Source organism: Heterodontus francisci, chromosome 5 (genome assembly GCF_036365525.1).
Source record: "Heterodontus francisci isolate sHetFra1 chromosome 5, sHetFra1.hap1, whole genome shotgun sequence".
Lineage (NCBI taxonomy): Eukaryota > Metazoa > Chordata > Chondrichthyes > Heterodontiformes > Heterodontidae > Heterodontus > Heterodontus francisci.
The window spans coordinates 131,163,648-131,187,697 of NC_090375.1; the positions used below are offsets into that span (position 1 = coordinate 131,163,648).

General features: G+C 42.6%; 1 protein-coding gene across 1 annotated transcript in view; it reads left to right on the plus strand.

Moving 5' to 3' along the window:
- The window catches only part of zbtb10 (zinc finger and BTB domain containing 10), a 96,119-nt gene that overhangs the window by 49,072 nt on the left and 22,997 nt on the right, over positions 1–24,050 (plus strand). The window contains exon 2 of the mRNA XM_068032095.1: positions 12,435–13,407. Within this exon, the coding sequence (XP_067888196.1) occupies positions 12,435–13,407 (973 nt within the window). The remainder of the gene's footprint in view (positions 1–12,434; positions 13,408–24,050) is intronic.

The following is a 24,050-nucleotide window of genomic DNA, read 5'->3' on the forward strand; positions in this document are numbered from 1 at the left end:
CTGCTGAATTCACTACATTTCAACAGTGACTACATGTCAAAAGTAATATGTTGGCTGTAAAGCACTGTTATGATCCCCATGGAGACAACAAACCAAAAGAACCTAATTTACCAAAGGACTCCAATAAAAAAATGGACAAGATTTTTACTTTTGTAACTTTACTTTAACAATCAAAGCAAAATCGACATAAATTAAACATGAATTACCAGACAAGTCCAGGTCAAGATGTTACTAATAGCACATTCGTGCTCAGATACAACTAAGATGGGTCTCATAGATTTACTGGGCAGTCCATTCAATGTATGACACCAAATTACAGTCGCACAGTTCTTCAAAACTCTGAAATTTCTCAGGGAGATCTCCAGATCCTGTCTTCTAAGATGCTGCCTCCACTTCCCAACTGACAGTAGTTCCTCTTTAATCCTGAACTCCACAGGTACAGTCTTCACCAAAAAACGGCATACTTCTCCAGAACCTTCTCAGTTCTGCTCACGACAGGCTTGAATCCACCAATGTTCCCTTTCTGCATGCCTTTTAGTGCCAACCCTGTGCACTGTATTACGGGTCTGCTTAATCAGTTCCTCTAAATAACAGAAACTGCTCCTCGATCCAGTCTTCGCTTTCTTCAAACTGCCTGTAAAATGCACCTTGCTATCTGAGCTTGGATGGCTCTCTCTCCTTTTTATCTGATTCCAACCAGTTTCATTTCCTCCAGAAACCTGAAGGTTTTGGTTTCAATTTCAGTTAAGACAGTCTGTTCCAGTACCTCAGTCTCTTCCCAAAAAAAACCCAACAATCTTTAAAATCAGAGTCAGTGCACCTAACAAGATTTGACAAGCCATCTGTTCAGAGGATGGCTCACACATGCTCCCCAGGATCCTGCAGACCACAGATTCCAAGACAGTGCTTTGAGACATCCTGTGGTCGTGAAAGGCGGTATATAAATGCAAGGCTTTCTTGCTTTCTTTTCCATCAAAATCCAAGCATTGACATTGATGTGACATGATCATCTTTGCTATAAAATTAATCAGCAGTCGTTTTTGATTTTATTTTGTCCATGTTTCTTGTGGGTAACATTGCTCTTCCACAGTACTTTCAAGTTTTGAATTCTTCAGGCTTATTTCAGAACACATCTTATGTTACACAATAGCATATCTCTGGCACATTGTGAGCAATTCGAGATTATCTACTAATATCAATATATCAAAGATATTGTGTACGTGCATACTTCCTGTCAGTGGAAATTGACTTTTTGTCATTTGTCACTTTTTGTTAACGCTTTGTCATAAGAAATTTCTTTGTCCTCGAGCATAATGGGATAATCTGGCCACCAGGTTCCACAAATTACTCAAGATACTTAAGGTTTTTTCATTTGCCTTTATTTTGACTAACAATTCTAGTGCCAATAATATGTAACATTTCTATTAAATTGTCTTGTGTCTTTTAATATTTAGATTAAAGTTTTTACTTGAAAATTTCAACCTTTCCCAAAACCCTGAATGTCGTCTTTGATATTTCTTGGCCAGAGTGGTGACTCGAGTTGAATTTGGAATATGCATGGTGAGATGCTGCAGGGTACTGAATTTGCTAGGATGCATGTATACCATGCAGTCAGCTGTACTACTGGAATTTTTTAAAGTCAATTCTTAAGCAGTTTCTGCTTTAAATTTATCCATTACTAGATTAAAAGTTGATGGACAAAATTTCAAAAACCATTTAAATTTGGGTAAAATTTATTTTTGTTTTTTTGTGAAGAGGCTGTGTTAATATTTCTTAAATGGTAAGAGATTAGAAAGTGTAGGTGTGCAAAGGGATCTGGGTGTCCTTGTTAATAAGTTATTGAAAGCTAACATGTAGGTGTAAAAAGCAATTATTAGGAAGGCTATTGGTATGTTGGCCTTTATCGCAAGTGGATTTGAGTACAGGAGTAGTGAAGTCTTGCTTCAATTGTACAGAACCTTGGTTAGACTGCACCTGGATACTGTGCGCAGTTTTGGTCCCCTTGCCTTAGGAAGGTTATTACTACCGTAGAGGGAGTGCAGTGAAGGTTCACCAGACATGTTCCTGGGATGGTTGGACTGTCCTATGAAGAGAGATTGGGGAAACTGGGCCTGTATTCTCTAGAGTTTTAGAGAATGAGAGGTGATCTCATTGAAACCTACAAAATACTTAAAGGGCTAGCCAGGGTAGATGCAGGTAAGATATTTCCCCTGGTTGGGGAGTCTAGAACCAGGAGACACAATTTCAAAATAAGGGGGAAGCCGCTTAGGACCGAAATGAGGAGAAATTTCTTTATTCAGAGGATTGTGAATCTTTGGAATTCTCTACCCCAGAGGGCATTGGAAGTTAAATCATTGAGTATGTTTAAAGCAGAGATTGACAGATTTCTAAATACAAATGACATAAGGGGATATGAGGATAGTGTGGAAAAAAGGCATTGAAGTAGATGATCAGCCATGATCATACTGAATGGTGGAGCAGGCTCAATGGGCTGCTCCACCTGCTCTTGCTCCGAAGTTCCTATGTAAGAGTGAGGGGCATTTGGGCAAGACAGGCTACTGATCACAGTTGTAGCTTTTGTTTTGTATTCTATAAATTTGAAGTGCATTAAATTCAGTCAGTACCTTTCCGTGTTGTAATTGAGTTCATTTTTCAAAAAAGCAATTTGTTCAAGTTTTGAAGGGAACTGCTTCTGATTATCTCACCTGATTATCACCTGTACTGTTTGGCCAAAATAGTCTGATCTCAGTTATTTTGACCATTAGAACATGTAGACCGTTTAATTGCTGTCAATTGTCGGAAACAGACACACACGTTCTTTCCTCATTTCATTTCAATATTAGAAGCATAAATGAGTTGAACTTTGATAGTTGTAATTGTATTTTGTGGATGATAATTGAAAAGTCTATATTTTCTTGCAACAAGTGTCACGTGTTTACAGGGATCTCCTAGAAAGTCAAACAAACCACCCATGATTCTATTTTCTTTCTCTTCCCTCCTCTTTCCCCCCCACCCCCCCAAACCACAAACAGTGATGTGAGGCCTATGCCTTTCCCCTCTGCTCGCATCTGACAAATGCCAAGAATCCACCAGTCAGCTAAAAACCTGAATTCGACTACAGTTGTGTCTGCCAACTATAGTTCTGCCTCACCCCAAGTTCCCCTTCCACAATGATGCCAAATGAACAACCTTCCCACCCTCCCCCATGCAATTCTGCTAAACCCCAAGAACATTCAAACCTGAGGAACACTTCTCAATTCTACCAAAACCCAGAACTGGCCCATAGTTCTGTTAGACCATCTTACCTCACCTCAATACATTGTCTCCGTATACCTACCTCCAATTGGTGATTTTTGCATACCATTTTGCTGTGTAATTCATTAACAAGGAATGGATACGTTGGTAAAACAATTTTCATATGTGCCCCAGAATGCATTTACTAAGCATGAAATATGATTTATTCAGTCATTAAACCAGTTGCCCACATGTTGTCACCTTCATGTATCCTTTTTTCATTCATGGGATGTGAGCATTGCAGGCATTGGTTGCCCATTCCCCAATTGCTAGAGGATACATATTTAAGGTAAGTGGCAAAATAACCAGAGGTGAAATGAAAATGTTTTTTTTTGCAGCGAGTTATGATCTGGAATGTATTGCTTGAAAGGGTGGTGGAAACAGAGTAAATAACTTTCAAAAGGGAATTGGACAGAAGGGAAAAAATTGTAGGGCAGTGGGGAAAGGGCAGGGAAGTGGGACTAATTGGTTATCTCTTTCAAAAAACTGGCATGATGTGCTGAATGGCCTCTTTCTGTATTGTATGATTCAATGCATCTGGCTGCAAATGTTGACAGTGGTACTGGATTTAACCAGACTTCAATTAAACAAAAATAGCTAGGAGCAACAAAATTCTTGCATTCCTATTAACAGCATAACTTTAAATGCTTAGATTTTAGCAAGCTTCACATGATCTCTGACCAGTGACTAGGTAAAGTATCTTCTAATGGGAGGAGAGATGACTGAGATATTCTTAATAGACTTTATTGCTGATTATCATGGCAAAATAAATGCACGTTATGTCTCAGACTTTTAAAAATATATACGTAAATATATTTGTATACTTGAATGGAAAAAAAATGAAGTAGGAGCCTTAAAATTGAACTGATTAACTGTTAGAAACATCATTAATGAAAATGCTAACACAATGGGCTGAGTTTTAACTTAATGGAGTGGGCGGGTGTTGGTGTGTGTGGGAAGTTAAAGAAGCAAAAAAAAAAATGCCATTGTTGGGAACCTGGCAGCAACTCGCCGACTTCTGCATTTAACACAGCATGTTTGTTAGAGCGCAGGAAACCCCCATGGGACAGGCGGGTTTGCAATTAACATATGCTGATAGGCAACTGACTACATCTTCAATCTTTTCAGGCTTTAATTGCCAGCGCACAGCTTTCCTGGGCTGTCTGAAACTTGCCCGGTTGAACAAGGCAAGAGGACAGCAGGGATTGATGGGGCTGAGGTATTGATATGTTGGAAAGCCTTTAAGTACTGAGCTGCGGGTTTTCACCGCTTTTGAGGTGATTTCCAAGACATTGGGAGGTCATTTCTGCTACCTTTGACTTTGATCTGCAGTTCCTAGCTGTCAGCCTCTTCAGCAACATGGGAGCCGCTTCTGCAGCTTTGTCTTGGACCTCTGATGAGGAACAAGAGGAGGAGCACCAGTAGCAGCCTTCTCAGCCACCTGCTGCTCCAGAGGACAGAAGAGCTGAACACCGAGCTCCAGCTCATAGGAGGTGATAACTGCAACATATGGTATACAGGCAGAGGATGAGCTTTCTGAACATGACTGAGATCCAGTGCCTCAACAGACTCAAAACATTCACGGCAGATCATTGCTGACATTTGCAGCATTCTGGAAGAAGACCTCCTGCCAAGTGGACCAGATGGTCAGGCTTTGTCAGTGGTAGTCAAGGTCACCGCAGCCCTGAATTTCTTCACTTCTGGCTCCTTCCAGGGATCTGCAGGTGATACCTGCAGAATCCCACAATCTTCTGAGCACAAGTGCATCTCCTAGGTAACCTTTGCCAGGGCTGCTATTTTGATACTGATGAGACCAGCCAGAATGAGAGGGCCCTTGGGTTTGCTACTCTGCCTGCATTCCTACAGGTACAGAGAGTCATAGACTGCACATATGTGGCAATCAGGATTCCCTCAGATCATCAGCAGTATTCATCAATCAAAGGGGATTACAGTCACAGAATCACAGAATAATACAGTGCAGAAGAGGCCCTTCGGCCCATCGAGTCTGTACCGATGCATTAAAACACCTGACCTGTCTACCTAATCCCATTTGCCAGCACTTGGCCCATAGCCTTGAATGTTATGACGTGCCAAGTGCTCATCCAGGTACTTTTTAAAGGATGTGAGGCAACCTGCCTCTACCACCCTCCCAGGCAGGGCATTCCAGACTGTCAGCACCCTCTGGGTAAAAAAGTTCTTCCTCAAATCCCTCTTAAACGTCCCACCCCTCACCTTAAACATGTGACCCCTCATAACTGACCCTTCAACTAAGGGGAACAGCTGCTCCCTATCCACCCTGTCCATGCCCCTCATAATCTTGTACACCTCGATCAGGTCACCCCTCAGTCTTCTCTGCTCCAGTGAAAACAACCCAAGCCTATCCAACCTCTCTTCATAGCTTAATAGTCCATTAATATTCAGCTGGTATGTAACCACTGAAAGATTATCATGCATGTCTGCGTGAGATACCCAGGAAGTTGCCATAATGTCGTCATTCTGTGCCAGTTATGTTTGCCACAGATGTTCACGCATCCAACCTGGGTCAGCGAATGAGTCCTTGGAGATGAGGGCTACTCTCTAAGGATGTGGCGACACCTGTGAACTACCCTACCACTGACCCACAGGAATGGTACAGCTGGGGCCACATGGACACGGAGTGGTCACTGAGAAAGCCATTGGGATGCTGAAGATGTGATTCAGGTGCTTGGACATATCTGGGGGTGCCCTGCAATATGCAGCAGAATGATCCTGTTCTGCTGTGCCTTGCACAACATAACACAGCAAAGCGGACAGGAGGAGCAAGGTGAGGACTATGCTACTTAAGAGGAGGAGGAAGAGCCTGCTGTGGCCAGGGTACTTGCAGGTGCAATCTTGGCTGCCAGGGATGCATGGGGTGGACTCATTCCGGCACATTCCAGCTTATCTTGGGCAATGCAGCCATTTGGCACACTAGTTCTGAACCCTCTGTGCCTGCCCCCAAAACAAAGTAATGCCACAGTCATCAATCCATCCCTCGCACTGACAGCCATTGCTTGTCTTCTACACTTGTACCATTTTCCTCAAGGACGAAAGCCGCTTGACTGGCGACAAGCAACAACGGGAGTGACTGGACAGTGAAGCTTTGAAATAAAGTTTATGGTGCATAAACATTGATAATAGAAGTGACAATTTAACAAACTTTTAAACACCCAAATGATATCCCTACTGTTACGATCCGGTGAGAAAGGTGTCTCAGGGTCTGGTAACTATCTTAGATTCATAGAGAGATACAGCACTGAAACAGGCCCTTCGGCCCACCGGCCCACCGAATCTGTGCCGACCATTAACCACCCATTTATACTAATCCGACATTAATCCCATATTCCCTACCACATCCTCACCTTCCCTCAATTCTCCTACCACCTACCTACACTAGGGGCAATTTACAATGGCCAATTTACCCATCAACCTGCAAGTCTTTGGCTGTGGGAGGAAACCGGAGTACCCGGTGGAAACCCACGTGGTCACAGGGAGAACTTGCAAACTCTGCACAGAGTACCCAGAACTGAACCCGGGTCGCTGGAGCTGTGAGGCTGTGGTGCTAACCACTGCGCCACTGTGCCGCCCAGTCTTCACCTGGTCTTATTCTAACAGGGTTTAATTTTAAACAGTGTCTTGAGATCCCCTGTTGTGAATCCTTGTTCACAACTTTCCAATTATAAAGCAATGAGCACAAACAGGCTTTCTCAGGTTTAAAGAAGAAAGATGAAATTTATTAAATCTTAAACTCGAATACGGTTAATGCCTATGGATATACGACACGCCCACGCTAGTATGCACACACGATACACACATGCAAATAGGGACAGAAAAGAGCCGAAGAAAAGATAAGTATGACAGTTTGAGGCAATATCGTATTACTGTGCTTTGGACTAGCTATAGTCCTTGATTGAAGATATGGTCTTGCATTTCGTTGGGGCCCAACCTTGTTCGCATAGTAGACTTTTTCTTTCTTTGAGTTTACGCGTCTTCAGTGGATTCCGAAGCTGGTGAGAGTGAGATGAGGGCAGACAGGAGACAGGTCATATCAAACCAGGAGCTAGGAGCTTTCTGATCTCAAGTACTTTGTTGGAAGTTCAAATCTCAACAGCTAGCTAAAACTGGTCTGACCGCTACTTCTGTGTATTGGGGAAGCAACGACTTGGCTCCCTTTTGTTCCAACACTGCTGGTACTATGCAAATGTCCTTCCAGACAGGGTCTTGCAGTTTTAAGTTTTAATGTTCATTTACAAAATCATGTGTGCCTCAGTCTTGGCAGGTGCGGGGTTTGCCTGACAGACCAAGTCTTTTCTTCCTTTTCCTATTATATCCAAGTGCTGTTGCCCATTAGGCTTCAGCAGAGCAAGAGGCAGGTTGCTCGGCCAGTTGCTCGTTCCAATGCTCTGAGATGCTCGTGACTACCCTTTGGGTTTTGGGGCCTGTGAGGACCCTACCAAAGACTGCTTCACCTGCATCCATGCAGGGCAGATTTGGCCATAGACAGGAGGCAGCATGTGGGACTCACACTAAGGGAGGGGAGGTGGATGGGTGGGGTGGGTTGGAATGGGATGGCTTTCAACAGAGTCCCCACTTGTATGTGCCCTTTCTCTATTTCCCACCTTATGGCCCACCTACAGTTCCCTGCTAGCCAAGAGTTGGAGAACACGTTGCTGCCTTTCAGTGAGGCGTTGAAGGGCCAGAGCGAGTATTTCCTCCTTATTTAAGCTGGCATTCTGAGTGTGCAGGCCATTGGTGAGGGCGAGCATGCACTCGGTTGCTTGCAGATTCTGATGGCCCATGTAAGTGTCCACTCACCATGGAGGTAGACTTCAATGCACTGGCCTGAGACATCATGGCACTCATGGTGGAGACAGACTCCAATCTCCAATCATGTGCAGTGCCTCCAGAAATGCTGATGGAACCTCGCACATTTTCTGCTGCTACTCCAGAATAGTCGTCTTCATCGATTGCCCTTGAGGCTCAGCATCTGCGTCCAGCTGAGCAGAGCCTGTATGGTCCTTTGCCTTCCATTGGGGACTCTCCATTGCTGTACCCTGCCCCTGCTCACTGATGTGTGGGTCACTGTGCAACAGCACAACTACCTGTCTTGGAGTCCTCACCAAGGTGTGTGTGTATCTGAGTTTGTAGAGGGTACAAATGAATCATGTGACGGTGCTTCCTCAGTGCATGACACCTCTGAGGAATCTTCCTGCTCTTCTGGCACCAGCTGCTGAATGACACTTGAAGGACCAGTGGGAGATGAGAGACGTGAATTATAATTGCCAAGGTCAAAGGGTTCAAAGTCAACATTGTGCAGATCATCATTTCAGTGGCTGCTGACATGTCAACGAGTGATTAATTGTTGCCTGCCATGTGATATCTAATTTTGTCACCAGATATCTGGGAGACCCCCATCTCTATCGCCAGTGGCCTTGCATTTTGGGACTCTGCTTATCTTAAGTGATTCATCCTTCGCAACAGTCAAGGTGGCTATGAATGGAGGACTAACTACGGTTCTCTGCCCCTCCCTGGTGTTCTGCAGTTCCTTCTGCAAGGAGAAAAAGAGCTATGAGTTTGAGAAATGGAATGGTTTGAGAGGATGGTAGGACAGCATTTGTGAAGGATGACTGGTCAGTAAGATGAGGGTGAGTGTCACTGGTGGCTGTTCAGATGGGGATGTGAGGAGGTGCCTCTAGAGAAAGGGATAGGCGGATCAGCAAGGTCTGTTGGTTTGAGGAGTGCAGTGCAGGAGAAAGCTGAGGAAGTCAGAGTGAGAGAGTTGGCACTTGAATGTGGTATGCCACTTGGCTTTCTTTTCCTGATGAGGCCATTGCACTTCTGTGGCACTGTATCCAGGAGCGAAGTACCACACTCCTGCTGCTTACCACCTCAACCATGCTGGTTTGATTTCAGAGGCAGGCTTTTTCCTCCCATCCACTGGGAACAAAATTTCTGCGGGTCCTTCTAGCCCGTAGCATGATTTCCAGGGATATCTCAGAAAACCGGGGTGCACTCTCTTTGCAAATTCGTGTTGCTACTGTTGTTGCCCCTCTGTTGCCAGTTGTAGAATGCTTCCATTCTGTCCCTCACTGGGGTCCCCTTTAAATATTGAGGCTTCAAAAGTCAGGTGTGGGTCTTGAGCCAGTTCCGCATTGGTCAGGGAACCTGGAAGTGGGATGCTTTTGCCGTGGCTCAGTTAGAAAGCCACAGAAAACTCCCTTCATGAACAGTCGGGTTCCTGACCTGTTGCCAGCCTTCTATACTGAAGTGGGTTCAACCATTACAATTCAGCCCTATATAATAATTTCTATATATATAATTATATATAAATATTATATATTTATATTTTCTATAAAAAATAAATTAAATGTTTCCACCTCTGCTATTCTCCATTTCCTTTTTGGGGGGGGACAAGATTTGTGAGTACTGTTGCTGATTTTAGTATGATTACACATGAAGTGGGGTAGAAGCCTTGCACACCAACTTTGTGGAATGGGAAGAGGACGTATGTTCAGATAGTCGGCAGATAGTTTGGCTGTGAATGGACTTATGTGGAAAATCATGGGTGTAAACTTGTATCATCACGCAACTTAGCCATGTACTGTTGTGTTGTAGATTATTTACAAAAAGAGAACAGTGTGGCTAATTGAAATGCTAATTTGCAGCTTGGGTAGCATAGTACAAGTATTCTCTCTTTGTTTGTAGTCTCCAATTATGACCAGGAAATTACATCAAGTGTAAGCAGCAAAGTGTGATTTTGCTTTTGAATTTAAAAAAAAAAATCCTGTGGTTTGTTTTTCTGTCCAAAAGTTAACAATTACTGGACATCAAATATACTGCGCACATGCAGACTGCCTCCTCTGATACAGGAGGAACCCTGCCTGCTTTGAAAACTCTTTTATTTCCCTTTTTTTTTTCTCCAGAGAAAGTGGTGAAATGGTGTTTCCATCTATATCCACTATGTTTATTTGCAGGGTTGGATGATCTACCTTCCAGCTGTATCTGTAAATAGTAATGCAACTCCTTAGCCAGTCCTCAAGAAGATATTCTTGAATGGAGCTGGTGGAAATTTTGGCTTTGTTACTCTCTCTCGCTCTCTCTCTCTCTCTGCCGCTCCCCTCTGCCAACATCTCGATTGCTGGAATAAAGACATTTGTAAGTGAAGAGTTCAGTGTTGTTCACACTGGCTCTTTTTAATTAATTAAAATCGATCTAAAATTGCAATTTAACATTATTTTGCTATATAACTGTGAAATGTTTGTGTACATGTGAGTGCTGGAGAGATCCTTGTTCTCTCCCGACGAACCCATTAATTTCAAAGTGCTAAAGTGCTTCTCATATTCTATTTACTTCAGTCCCCTATTTTGTAATTCTTCCAGACACTCTTACCTGTATTGTTTGTTCAAACTAAAGCCTACCAAAAATTAGTACAAATATATAGAACCAATTAAATAGATTTTCAGATTATTTTGTTTTTAAACTCTAGTTTTAGGTAATTGATTGAGATTCCCCAAATTGCTATAAGCTTTAACAATCAGAAGGATTCATGTTATTAAAAAAAATCCATGAATTGTCTGAAGATTTAAGGTTTTGTTTCATTTTATAACTTTTTAGAGAAACTCATTTATTTGTGAGTTATAAAACTGATGAAAAATTATCTTAAACTGACAATGTGCTAGTGTTCTAAAATGCAATAGATGCTTAAACAGTGTTTCTTTTCACTTTATGCATTGTGATACTCCATATGGTACTGATATTAGGTTACACTCATCAAAGCTACTAAAACATTGAAGGAAGAATGGTATCCAGGCTGTTGTGCAGCTCTTCCGAACAACTGGTCCAATGACACATGGTAAAGGGGGAAACCATGGCACCTGTTCATTGCTTGCAGGAAGTCTCAGTAGGAAGAGAACAGGGAAGGGGAGAAAAACGAGGGTAATACATCACTTGTGGTAAATATTGTAGAAACGAACTTGTGTTTTCACTGTTCTGCAGTGCATTTGAAAATGTCTTCCAAGTACAGTTAGATGTATTTTTTAAAACTGTTCAAGTACGTTGCTGATTAATTCCAGTGCTGTATTAATGACATTCAACACTGAAAATGTTGCATAGCACAAGTAAATAATTAACTTCTGCTGAGAGATCAACTTGCTCACTTATGTGGTGTTCTGAAAAATGTCATGTGAGTGGGAATTCCCATTACACACTTCGTAAAGTAGGCTCTGCCTCTTTCAGATGCTATTCAGAAATATGTAAACTTCGGTAGGGACTGATTAGTCAGTCTTTCGATTTGAAAATTTCTGTACCAGGGAGGGAAGAATTATTTCTGATTCATGTTACTAATGCCATCCCCTGTCTCTACTAGTAGTGTGCATTAGTGTTGCCTGATAACAGGCTCAGCTATGGATGAATAGTGTCTCCTGTGGTATTACATATGGGAAAAAAAATGGCTGTGGGGTGAGTTATTGAATGGAGGTTAACTAGCGCCCAAAAACCTGTACCCAAGAATGTGCCATTCTCTTCACAAAGGGGATGTAGCGGGAGAAAATTGAAGACAGAGAAAAAACAGCCTATTAAGATCTTAAAAAGTACAGAATGCGCTATTGTCGTAAATGATCATTGTTACTTCCTATCAAGCTCCTTACTTCCCACTTAAAAATCTTTATGCCTTATTTTTCATTCAAATATGGTACCCTTAAACTACTACCCAATTCACTTGTTGCAATGACTAGCTAGGTAGGAGGAAATGGATATAACAGTGAGATACTACACCGCCTATCATTTCTGGGGCCTGAGTTTGAATCGGGCCTAAAAGAATGGAATGAAAATATGCTTTGTCTTCTGAGGGAATCAGCCTTAGCACAAATTAATCAGCAATCTCACGTTGTAAATGACAAATGGAATGATTAGCATGGGTGCAGGAGGAAATGGTTTGAGTTGCAGCACATTATTTGAGCAGAGTGCTGTATATTGCACTTAAAGCATGCACAATCTGGTTGAAAAATGCAAGTTATTTTATTCTCAGCTCTGGACCTCCATTATAGATCAACTTAAAAAATTGTACTGGAATGTAATTTGCTTTTAACTTACAAAACAAATTTCTGTATGGTTTGTTTTTCCAGGAGTCTGCGATCACATCCAAATCAACAGATGAGATGTACAGTGAGTACAAAAGTGATCGAAATGAAATTTCCTATTGTTATCAACTGCTTCAGGAACTGAATGAACAGCGGCAGCAAGGGATTTTATGTGATGTCAACATTGTGGTGAAGGGTCAGGTTTTCAAAGCCCACAAGAACATATTAGTTGCAGGCAGCCGTTACTTTAAGACTCTCTATTGCTATACGCCGAATGAGAGTTGTGACCAAGTCACAGTAACTCACCTCGATGTTGTTGCAGTACAAGGTTTCACAGTCATTCTTGATTTCATGTACTCTGGACATTTGGTATTAACCAGCCAGAATGTAATTGAGGTAATGTCTGTAGCAAGCTATCTACAAATGACCGATATTGTTCAGGCTTGCCGTGGTTTTATAAAGGATGCCCTAAACATCAGTACAAAATCCAATGCGGCAGAGAAAATAATAATGCAGTATGAGAAGGTAAAATCCTCCAATCGGTCCCAAAGAGACAACACTGTAGGCATGTTGAAACATGAGTCCAGCAGTCCTTGGATAGTCAAATCTACAAATGCATTGAATAATTGTGCACCAGGAGGGTTGCATGAAGAAAGAGCTAGGTATGAAATGGAGGGCTACAGTTTAGATATGGGTTCAGTAATGGACCAGAATGAGAGCTACCAGATTAATGATTCGGCCTGGAGTCAAGATAACTTTTCAGATTATGGTGGAAAAGATCTGCAGATGGGGCTACCTCAAGATCAGAGCCCTGCTTTCTCGTGGGGAAGTTTAGGAAAATTAATGCTGCATCAGACAGTCCCTCGAAGCGGACGAAGGAAAAACCACATAACCAGAAGAATTGTATATGACGTTGCACCAAAAGTTGAAGAGGGAGTTGGAGATAACTTAATGATACAGCCACCCATGGCATTCTCTGAGGATGGATTACAGGAAATTCCTGTAGACTCATTTACAGGTACTGTATACAGAAGTCAGTCAAGAAACGTAAACAAAGCATGTGACACAGTATTAGTGTTTTTTCTTTCCCGTATAAATTTTCTTCCTTTTCCTAAAGGCACTAACTTAAGGAATTGTTCTGCAGGTGCCAGGAAATACTTAGAAATAGGTAGAAGACAGACCAAAGAAATAGGCCATTTGTTGGCATATATTATCCATGAGACCAAATAGCCGGAATCATTTTTACCTATATTGTTCCCGTATCCACCTGCCTAATCTAATCTTGCATATTTACAGTTCCTGCATATCTCATTCACCCTAGAGGTGAATTCCACAGCCTAACAATTCTGTTCAGTGAAGTTTCTCCTGTCCTCAGTCCTAAATCTGTTTCCTGTAAACTTGTATATATGGTCCTTAGCTTTTGACTCCTTAGCTACAGGAAACTGTCTGCTTCTACTCGTACCATTCCATCCTTTCAAATTTTAAACACTTGTATTATACCACCGTGTAATCTGTGTTGTCCTCATGAAAAAGTGCTAATTTAAAAAAAAATCGTCCTCTAGTGTGGAGCCCAATATTACACACTGTACTCGAACCAAGCTCTAAATAAAATTTCATATAGACTTGCATCTTTTTAATTCTATGCCTTGCGAAAAACTAGATTTCCATTAACTATTTTTTGAAGAGTATCAGCCTGAGGTGCTGTCTCTAATGTCCTGTGAACTTGAAATCTAAATCCATTTGCTTTTCTACAGCATTGAACCAACTTCCATTCAGAGTATAATTACTGCTTTTTTTAACCAAGATGTGTCGCATCACATTTCTGGCATTAAATTCCATATATTTTTAGGTCATTCCCCACCTTATCAAAATACCCATGTCCAAAGACCTCCTTTGATCCTTTAAGGAATTAACTATACCTCTTATTTTGATCTTCACAAATTTTGACACCATAGTCTAGACTTGCATCTAAATTATTGGATATACACAGTGAACAAAAGTGACTGCAGAACTGTACTCTGAGACACCATTACCCACTTCCAACCACCCTGGAAAAACTGCCCTTAAGTCCTATTCTGTTTTCTCTCTTCGAACCATCTTGTCATCCTCCCTCTAATTAGGTCTCCTTCAATCTTCTCTAGTAAATTGCAGCGTAGTACCTTGTCAAAAGCTTTCCGAAAGTCCATTCACACAACACCCTCTGCATTTTCTCCATCTGCCATGTCTGTAAACTCCTCCAATAATTGAGGTTTATTCAGTCGGATTATCTTTCTGAAATCCATGCTGGCTACTTAATGGTTTCCTCTTTCATCCTGAATGTATTTTTTTTCCCCTGCCACTGATAAGCCTATAATTATCCAAATTTGTTCTGACTCCCTTTTTTTCCATTCTCCAGGTCTCTGGAAACACATCCACAGTCAACAGTGCTCTGAAATATCATTTCTAGGGCCTCTGCAATTCATGTCCTTGTCTGTTTCAGACTCCTTGGATGTATCTTGTCAAGCTCTGCCAGTCTGTCTTCTGGTCTAAATAACTTACCTAAAATCTGCCGTTTATTCATAATATTTCTCATCTCAGTCTCAGCCACATCATGATTCACCGCCTCTGATACCCTTCCCTTCAGTGAAGAACAATGCAAAGTACCACCTCTGCCATTTTTTGCTCATCAAGGTTTTAGGGAGTTGATTGGGAGAAGAGGTATTGGCCAGGACGCTTAGGGTAATTCCCCTGCTTTTCTTTGAAGTGGTGCCATGGGAGATCTTTTGTGCCCACCTGAGGGAGCAGACAGAGCTTCTGTTTGGCGTCTCATCCGAAAGATGGTACCTCCGACAGTGTACCACTCCTCCCATGCTGCGCTGGAGTGTTGGCCTAGATTTTTGCGCTCACATCTCTGGAGTGTGAATTTAATCCCGTGGCCTTCTGACTCAAACAAGAGTGGTACCTAGTGAGCCACAGTGTATGCGCGCACATGACATGTTGGTGCTTGACCATTGCCGAATTAGTTTAAACCCTCCCCTTTAGCACTAGCTGACATGCCAGCAAGGATATTGGTCCCAGCTTTGTTCGGATGCAACCTGTACGTCTTGACGTCCCAATTATTTACACCAACACAAAACAAACTGCAAGTTGACAACCCTGTCCTCCGGGTCCTACCTTTCAACAATTTTTAAACTATATACTAGTAAAACACTTTACTGTTCCTTTTGATGTTTTTTGAAATTTTCCCCCTCATACTTCATCTTAGATTTCCTTATCATGCTCTTGACCTCTTTGCTAATTATTAAATTCTCCTTTAGATTTTTCATTAGTTATTCTTGTAGGCTTCATTGGTTCATTGAATTTTAATTGGTTTCTAATCTTCATGGCATCCTAATACTACTGGAAGTTTCCTTTTTTAATGGAGTATATTTATTCTGAACCTTTATGATTGTGCTTTTTTTAAAAAAAAACACCCATTTGTTGCTTTACAATTGTTTGTGGCAATTTTTCTTTTCACATCAACTAGCTTGCTCCTAGTCTTTCATTACCTTATCCAAGTGGACATTCTTTACGAGGGATAGTATTCCAGTTGAATTGATGCTCAATCCAACAAAGACCACTAGAAAGAAATTCATTTTCCACCACCTAGCCTGGGGTATGCTATATCCAATAGCAGTGACTGGAAGTCAAGAAATAGGAGCAGGAGTAGACCATATGGCCCATCGAGCCTGCTCTACCATTCAGTATGATCATGGCTGATCTTGGGGTTCAACTCCACTTTCCTACTCACTTGCCATATCCCTTGATTCCCTGAGAGGCCAAAAATCTGTCTTTTCCAGCCTTAAATGTTTTCAACAGTGGAGCATCTGCAACCCTCTGGGGCAGAGAATTCCAAAGATTCACAACCCTTTGGGTGAAGTAATTTCTCCTCATCTCAGTCCTAAATCATCGGCCCTTTATCCTGGGACTCCGCTCCCGTGTTTTAGATTCCCTGACCAGTGGAAATAATCTCTTGTGTCTACCCTATCCAGCCCCTTCAGAATCTTTTATGTCTCAATTGGATCGCCCCTCATTCTTCTAAACTCCAGAGCATATAGGCCCAATTTACTCAGCGCCTTATTATAGGACAACCCCCTCATCCCAGGGAACAATTTAGTGAACCTTCTCGGTAGGGCCTCCAATGCAAGTATATCCTTTCTTAAATGTGGAGACCAAAACTGCGCACAGTCCTTCAGATGTGGTCTCACCAAAACCCTGTACAATTATAGTAAGACTTCCTTATTCCTGTACTTCAATCCCTTTGCAATAAAGGCCAACATGACATTTTCTTTCCTAATTGCTTGTTGTACCTGCATGCTAACTTTGTGTTCCTTGTACAAGCACACAAAAGTTTCTTTGAACAGCAACACTTAAAGGTTTCACGCCTTTTAAAAGATAGTCTACTTTTCTATTCTTAAACCAAAGTGAATAACTTCACACGTCCCTACATTACACTCCATCTGTCGTCTTGTTGCCCACTCACTTAACCTGCCTATATCTCTTTACAGCCTCTGTGACCTCCCCACAGCTAACCTTTCCACCCAGCTTTGTAACATCAAGCTTAGATATATTACTCTATCTCTTCATCTAAGTCATTGTTACGACCAGGTGAGAAAGGGGTCTAGGGGTTTCCCCTCAACTGTTTCCTGGTTTGACCATAACAGGGTTTAATTTTTAAAAACACCATGTTTTTAGCTTCCCCTCAGTGAATCCTTGTTCGCTGCTGTCCAATTGTAATGGCAACGAAATGAATCAGACAGATTTTCTTCGATTTAAACAAGAAAGGTGTAAGTGTATTAACCTTAAAACTCTAATTTGGTTAAAACTACTAAAAATATGTGACCCGAGCACGCTAGCATGCATACGCGATAAACACATGCAGATAGAGACAGAAAAGGAGAGAGAATCGGGGGAAAGGTTTGAAGCAATTGTTGGAGTTTATTTACTGTCTTTTGAGCTCGATGTAAAGTCTTTGGGTTGCAGTTAAATCTTGCTGTCTCGTTGGGGCCCAGTGCAGTCTTTGAAACTTGTTTCGATTTAGTTTTCTGTCTTCTGGAAGTCCAGCTGGGAGCGACAGGGAGCAACCTTCCTTCTCTTTTTGTTTTCACATTTCAGTCTGACCCAAACTGTTCTGTGAACACAATTCAAACCAAACCGGGGCCAGCAGGCCAGTCATGTGACTAGCTCTTTTTTTCGGGGCAACCTGCCCCGCGAATTTTGTGGATTCTTTCCAGTCTTTTTAGACCTCCTCAGTAAGGGGCTGGAATGCTAATCTTCACACCCTCAATGTCTTTTGATCAAAATGCATTTGGTTAATTGAATCGGGGAGCAGTTCCATTGACTTCTCCAGGCAACTGTCTCTTAAAATGCAAAAGTTTCCAGCCACTGTCCTTTTAGAATGCAGGTGCAGCCATGTTTTTAGTCCAGTAAGAGTTTAAAATTAATGTTTCATATGACGAAATTAATATGAGTCATTCTTGGCATGTGGGGTTTCCATCACACCTCCGCACCCAGCGGGATAAAATGCGATTTTTAGAAGAGCATTTCATTAAAAAAGACTAGAGAGAAGAATACGTACAGGAAATCACACATACATCTCTCATTCATTCAGAAATTCTAAACATTGTTACTGCCTGTCTTTTCTTGGTAGCAGTGCTGCTTTAAACTGCCCCTTTCCCTTGAGATGGGTCTGACTATATGTTGCCCAAAGGGGTTTGAAGTTTCTTCACTATCAGCCTGCAATGGTTTGGGAATGGGCATGTGATTTCTGGGGGAGGTTTGCAGTTTGCACATTTCCATGACCGTCTAGGGTGCTATTGTTCCTGTTGAGGTCTGGAGGGCGAGGATTAGATTTAATTAGCCGGAGGTTAGAATTCTGCTCATGAGAGTCAGCAGTGGGTGGATCCATTCTGAACTCTCTTTCGGTGCTTTGAGTCATGCAAGGGCTTTTCACCTTAGGGGATGGTTGGTTCCCCTTTCTCCAGACTGTGGGGGTGGATTCTTTGCTAATCTTCCCTTTGTCCTCTGGGACACTCCTGCTTGCAGGTTATTTGTCCACATACTACTCCACTCCTCTGCGGCACTTCACCTTGGTGAGGCATCAACCTCAAGAGGGCTTTCTTTGTCTCTGCAGGTTTCTGTAAATGTTAGCGACTCTGGTGGGGTGCTTCTGGTGTCTGCATTTACATAGGAGGATGTCGGGTCAGATTTTTCAAACATTTCGGGGTTGGCTGGCTGGACAGTAGGGGTTTCCATTTGGGATTCCTCTGACCTCTTTGTCCCTTTTCCCCCTTTCCTCTCTAACTGTTTGCCAGCCTTGTGCCTGCCTGTCCCCTTTTGTTCTTGGCAGGGGTCCCTTACAGTTCACCAGCCCTCTGCTGGAGGGTCCTCCAAGCACCGATACAGGACTTAGGGGTGCAGATTTCACTGCAGGTTGGGGCTTCCCCTCAACCTGGCACACGTGGCAACTCTTACAGTAGTTCACCACATCTTTGTGGCATTTTGGCCAGTCAGACTGCTGTCTTATGCGTGCTTTGGTTTGTCATATACCGACATGTACAGCCACTGTAATCTCATGGGCCATTCTTAATATTTCTCTCTGGTACCTCTGCGGCACGAGTGACAGGTGAACCACTGTCCCCCTCCTTGGTCTGACCTTCAAGGAAAACTCCACTTCCTTATCGGTACCTCATTCTTTTAATAGTAGCAGTCAGGGACTCCCTCTGTTTCAATTTCAGGCTGAGCAGCTTGTGCTAACTCTCTCAATACAGCATCGGCTCGTTGAGCCTCGGCTAGGGAAGATTCATTTAATTCTTTCCCTGGGTCTTCTAACTTTCCAAAGTAGGTCTCGGACAGACAGACCTCCTGGTCATCTGCCTGCATGGCCCGATTCACTACACAAGCAGGGGAAATGCAGGGGACTGTCACCTGCCACTACCCTGTGTCTCTGACCTCCTGCGGTCTCTCTTTCATTACTGGGGAAGCTCCCACCTTCGCACCCACCAGATCATTACCTAGGAGCAGGTCAGCCCTACCCACAGGCAAACTAGGGACAATCTCTGCAGTCACTGGTCTCAAATCTAGGTCGCACTCCAAGTGCACTCAACGTAAAGGGACAGGTGTACACTGCCCTCCAATACCATTCACCACCATTCTGGTGTTTACTGCACTCTCTGGGGTAAAGGTCAGGCCTTTTCCTAGTGAAAAGGATCTAGTGGCCCCTGTGTCCTTGAGGATTACTATGGGCTTGCTTGCCCCACTCGAGGGGTATGGGGTTACTGCCCCTCAGACACAAGGTCCTGATAACCTTCAGGAATCCTATTAAATTTTCCTGCACCCACAGCAGTACGTTTCCTGGGCCTTACTACTGCTGCAGTTAAAGCCATAGCTTGTTCAGGGTCCTTTTTCCTTCACTGAGCGGGTGTGCCGTGATTAACCCTACTGACTTTCCTCTTAGTTTCCAGCAGTCAGCTCTTAAATGACTAGCTTTATTACGATGGAAGCACACATATCTCTAGGTCTCACTCCTACTTACAGCACCTTCCTTTTTGGCTGGAGGAGGGTCCCCTGAGTCTCCTGCTTTTCTTTCCCTCCCAGGACTGCTTGGGCTTCGATCACCTTCCCACCCTTTGTCCTTTTCGGATTTGTGGGAGTAAAAGGTTTTCCCCTGAAAAAACACTTCGAGATGAGAGCAAACTCATCAGCCAGAACTGTGGCTTGCCTGGCTCTATGAACTTTTTGTTCCTCTACATGTGTCTTTATGGAGAGTGGGAGAGAATTTTTAAATTGCTCAAGAAAAATTTTCATAGCTGAGCTGCACTTTGAGCCATCATCCACTGGTCAAAAGCCAGCTGCTTACTTCTCACAAACTCCAGGTAAGTTTGATCAGCTTGCTTCTTGAAGGTTCAGAATATTTGGCGATAGACTTCCGGTACTAGTTCATATGCCCCGAGGGTAGCATTTTTTGTCAGTTCATAATTTGATGAACACTCATCTGGCAACAGGGAATAAACCTTATGAGCTTTTCCTGTTAACTTGCTTTGTAACAGAAGATTCCAAGTCTCAGCTGGCCACTTTAACTACCTTGCAAGTTTTTCAAAAGATACAAAAAATGCTTCCATGTCTCCCTCATTGGGATCAGTTGAGGAAATTTTAACAATTCAGTACCCAGCCCTGAACTACGATCCTCCATATTGGCCATGCTTTCACTGGGGTTACTCTGTCATCCCCTAGTTAATTCAAGCCGCCTCAGTGCTCTTTCCTCACCTTCCTTCTGGAAGGTTCTTTCTCTTTTTCTTTCTCCTGCCTCTCTCTTCAAATTCAAGTTTCCTTTGTTCCAATTATATCTTTGCTGGCAATACCCTGTCGGAGTCTATTTCTGACCCTGTTTTTGCTCTAGATTCAAGGGAAAAATGGTTAGCCACTGGTCCTAGGAGTTCAGACTTTCTAGTCTTGGCACAGACGGTGATGCCACATTGCTCAGCCATTTTTCTCAACTCTTCCGTAGACAGTGCTTTTAACTTATCCCAAGTTACTTCAACCTGGCTTGGGGAGTTACTGGCTTCAGTCGCAGACATGTTAGTATTCCAGCACATACAACCACAAGACAACCTATATTCAAATCTGTTCTCTTTTTGATTGGGATCACTTTGACTTCCCACTTCCAAATTCTCGTTTGTCTGTGGATTGAATGCGACGCTAGCTCCCAACTTTCTGTTACGACCAGGTGAGAAAGGGGTCTAGGGGTTCCCCAACAGCCTTTTCCTGGTTTGACCGTAATGGGGTTAAATTTTTAAGAACACTGTGTTTTTAGCTTGCCTTCAGTGAATCCTTGTTCACTGCTGTCTAATTGTAATGGCAAAAAAATCAACCAGTCAGACTTTCTTAGATTTAGACAAGAAAGGTGCAAGATTATTAAACTTAAAACTCTAATTTGGTTAAAACTACTAAAAATACGCAACGCTACCACGCTAGCATGCGTATGCAAGCAACAACGCAGATGGAAACAGAAAAGGAGAAAGAATCAAGGGGAAAGGTTTGAAGCAATCGCTGGAGTTCATTTACTGTCTTTTGAGTTCGATGTAAAGTCTTGGAGTTTCAGTTAAATCTTGCCGTGTCGTTGGGGCCCATTACACTCTTTCAAACTTGTTTCGATGGTTTTTTGTCTTCTGGAAATCCAGTTGCAGTCTCTTTTCGTGAGAGAGGGAGAGACCTTCCTTCTCTTTGTCTTCAGATTGCAGTCTGACCCAAACTGTTCTGTGAACACAATTCAAACCAAACCGGGGCCAGCAGGCCAGTCATGTGACTAGCTTTTTTCGGGACAACCTGCCCGTCGAGTTTTGTGGATGCTTTCCAATCTTAGATGTCCTCAATAGGGGGCTGGAATGCTGATCTTCACAGTCTCAATGTCTTCTAATCAAAATGCATTTAGTTAATTGAATCAGGGAGCAGTTCCATTGACTTCTCCAGGAAACTGTCTTAGAATGCAAATGTTTCCAGCCACTGTCCTTTTAGAATGCAGGTGCATCCATGTTTTTAGTCCAGTAAGAGTTTAAAATTAATGTTACATATGATGGAATTAATATGCCTCATTCTTGGCAGGTGGGGTTTCCATCACATCATTAATATAGATTTTAAATAGCTGGTGCCCCAGTACTTATCACTGTGGCACTCCTCTACTCACTGTCTGCCAACTTGTAAATGCCTCGTTTATGCCCACCGATTGCTTCCTGTCCATTAACCAATCCTCTATCTATGCGAATATATTACCCCCAAATCCATGAGCACAACTTAGCACAAACCAGGGAATGCACCTAGGGTCCTGTTGATCTGAATGGCTCAGTCCCATATCATGTGGTATGCCTATTTCAAGGAACCTTCATGAAAAACACATTCCTTGTTTGATTTAAAAAATGTGTATCTCAAGTTCTCCATCTGTTTGCCTGCCCCTCCCACCAGCCAGAAAAAAATGCAGAAACTGGAAAAGTGGAGGATAGATTTTTTCAATAAGACGAGGGCATTAAGGGATATGAGCCAAGGCAGATGGACTTAAGATACATCGCCATTATCTGACTTAGTGTGCACTACAGGTTTGAGGTATTGAATGGCCAACACCTGTTCCTACCTTACTAAGCATCTGGGCAACCATTCAAATGAGATCTACTTACAGAACGAGTTAGGCACTGACCAAAACTAATGCAAGCAAAATAACAGTAATGAAGAAAATAATGGCATTGAAGAGTGACAAATCCCCAAGTCTAGATGGTTTTTATCCCAGGGTTTTAAAGGAAGTAAGAGAACATTACAGATGCCCTAACTATAATCTTCCAAAGTTCTCTCGATTTGGCAACCGGTCCTTTAGATTGGAAAATTGTGCATGTCACTCCACTATTTAGGAAAGCCAAACATCTATTGCCAGGAAATTACTAGAGTCCATATTTAAAAATAATGACTGAACACCTTGAAAATCTTCAGCTGGTCAGAGAGAGCCAGCATGGATTTGTGAAGGATCGATCATGCCCAACACACCAGCTATTTTGAAGGTGACTAAAGTGGTGGACAGGGCAATGTCTTTTGAAATTTATATGGACTTTCAGAAGGTATTTGATAAATCCCATCTTAAGAGACTGTCAGCTCAAGATGGAACAGCTCAAGTTGGAACTCATAGAATTGATGGTAAATTATTGACCTGGTTAAGAAATTGGCTGAGTGGCAGGAGACGAGAGTAGTGCTATCTGGCAGGTATTACAATTGGATCTGTGTTGGAGCCTCAACTTTTCACTTTTTATTAATGACTTAGATGATTGGATAGAAAGCTGCATATCCAAGTTTGCAGATGGCACAGATGGGCAGCATTGTAAGTCGTGTTGTTGGAAGTGTAAAATTATGAAGAGATATGAATAGCTTAAGTAAATGGACAAAACTGTGGCAAATACATTTCAGGTTACCCACTTTGGACCTTAAAAGAGTAGAGCAGAGTACTTTATAAACTAGGTTGTCCAAACTTTTCACATGTGGGACCACATTACAATGTTTGCCTTACATGGGGCATCGGTAAGGCAATTTCATGAAGATCAAGGCATTAAAAAGTTATCTTACTGTTAATCAAAACAAGAACAATTGTGCATTTTTGTGAAGAAGCTTTAAATGAGAAGATTAATTTATTGAATTATCACTAGGTTGGACACTGATAAAGTAAGATACCTAGCATTTAATTTTCTTGCACAAGTAGTCATTGTTTGCCTGCAAACTTCTTGTAGCAGTGCGAAATATTTCAGATAGATGTCCATCTGGCAGGAGTGATCCTGATTTCACACTCACACCCTCCCCCCATCCCTCCCACTTCCCCTCCCCCCCCCCCTCTCTCTCTCTCTCTCTCTCTCTCTCTGTGTCCCCACCCCTTTCTCTCTGCCTCCCCTTCTCTCTGTTTCCCTCCACCCACTGCTTTCCTCGTGCTGTCACTCTGTGGCTGCCGTGCCTCCTGCGCGCGCCCCTGCCTTACTGCGTGCCCCTGCCATGCCCAGCACGCCTCCCCCCTCGCCCTCTCTCTGACAGTTGCAGGGTGTGGGAGCACTCAGCGCAGCAGCTTTGCTGTAGGTCATTTTTTTTTTTAAATCGTGCTGTCATTTTCACAGCTGACAGGTG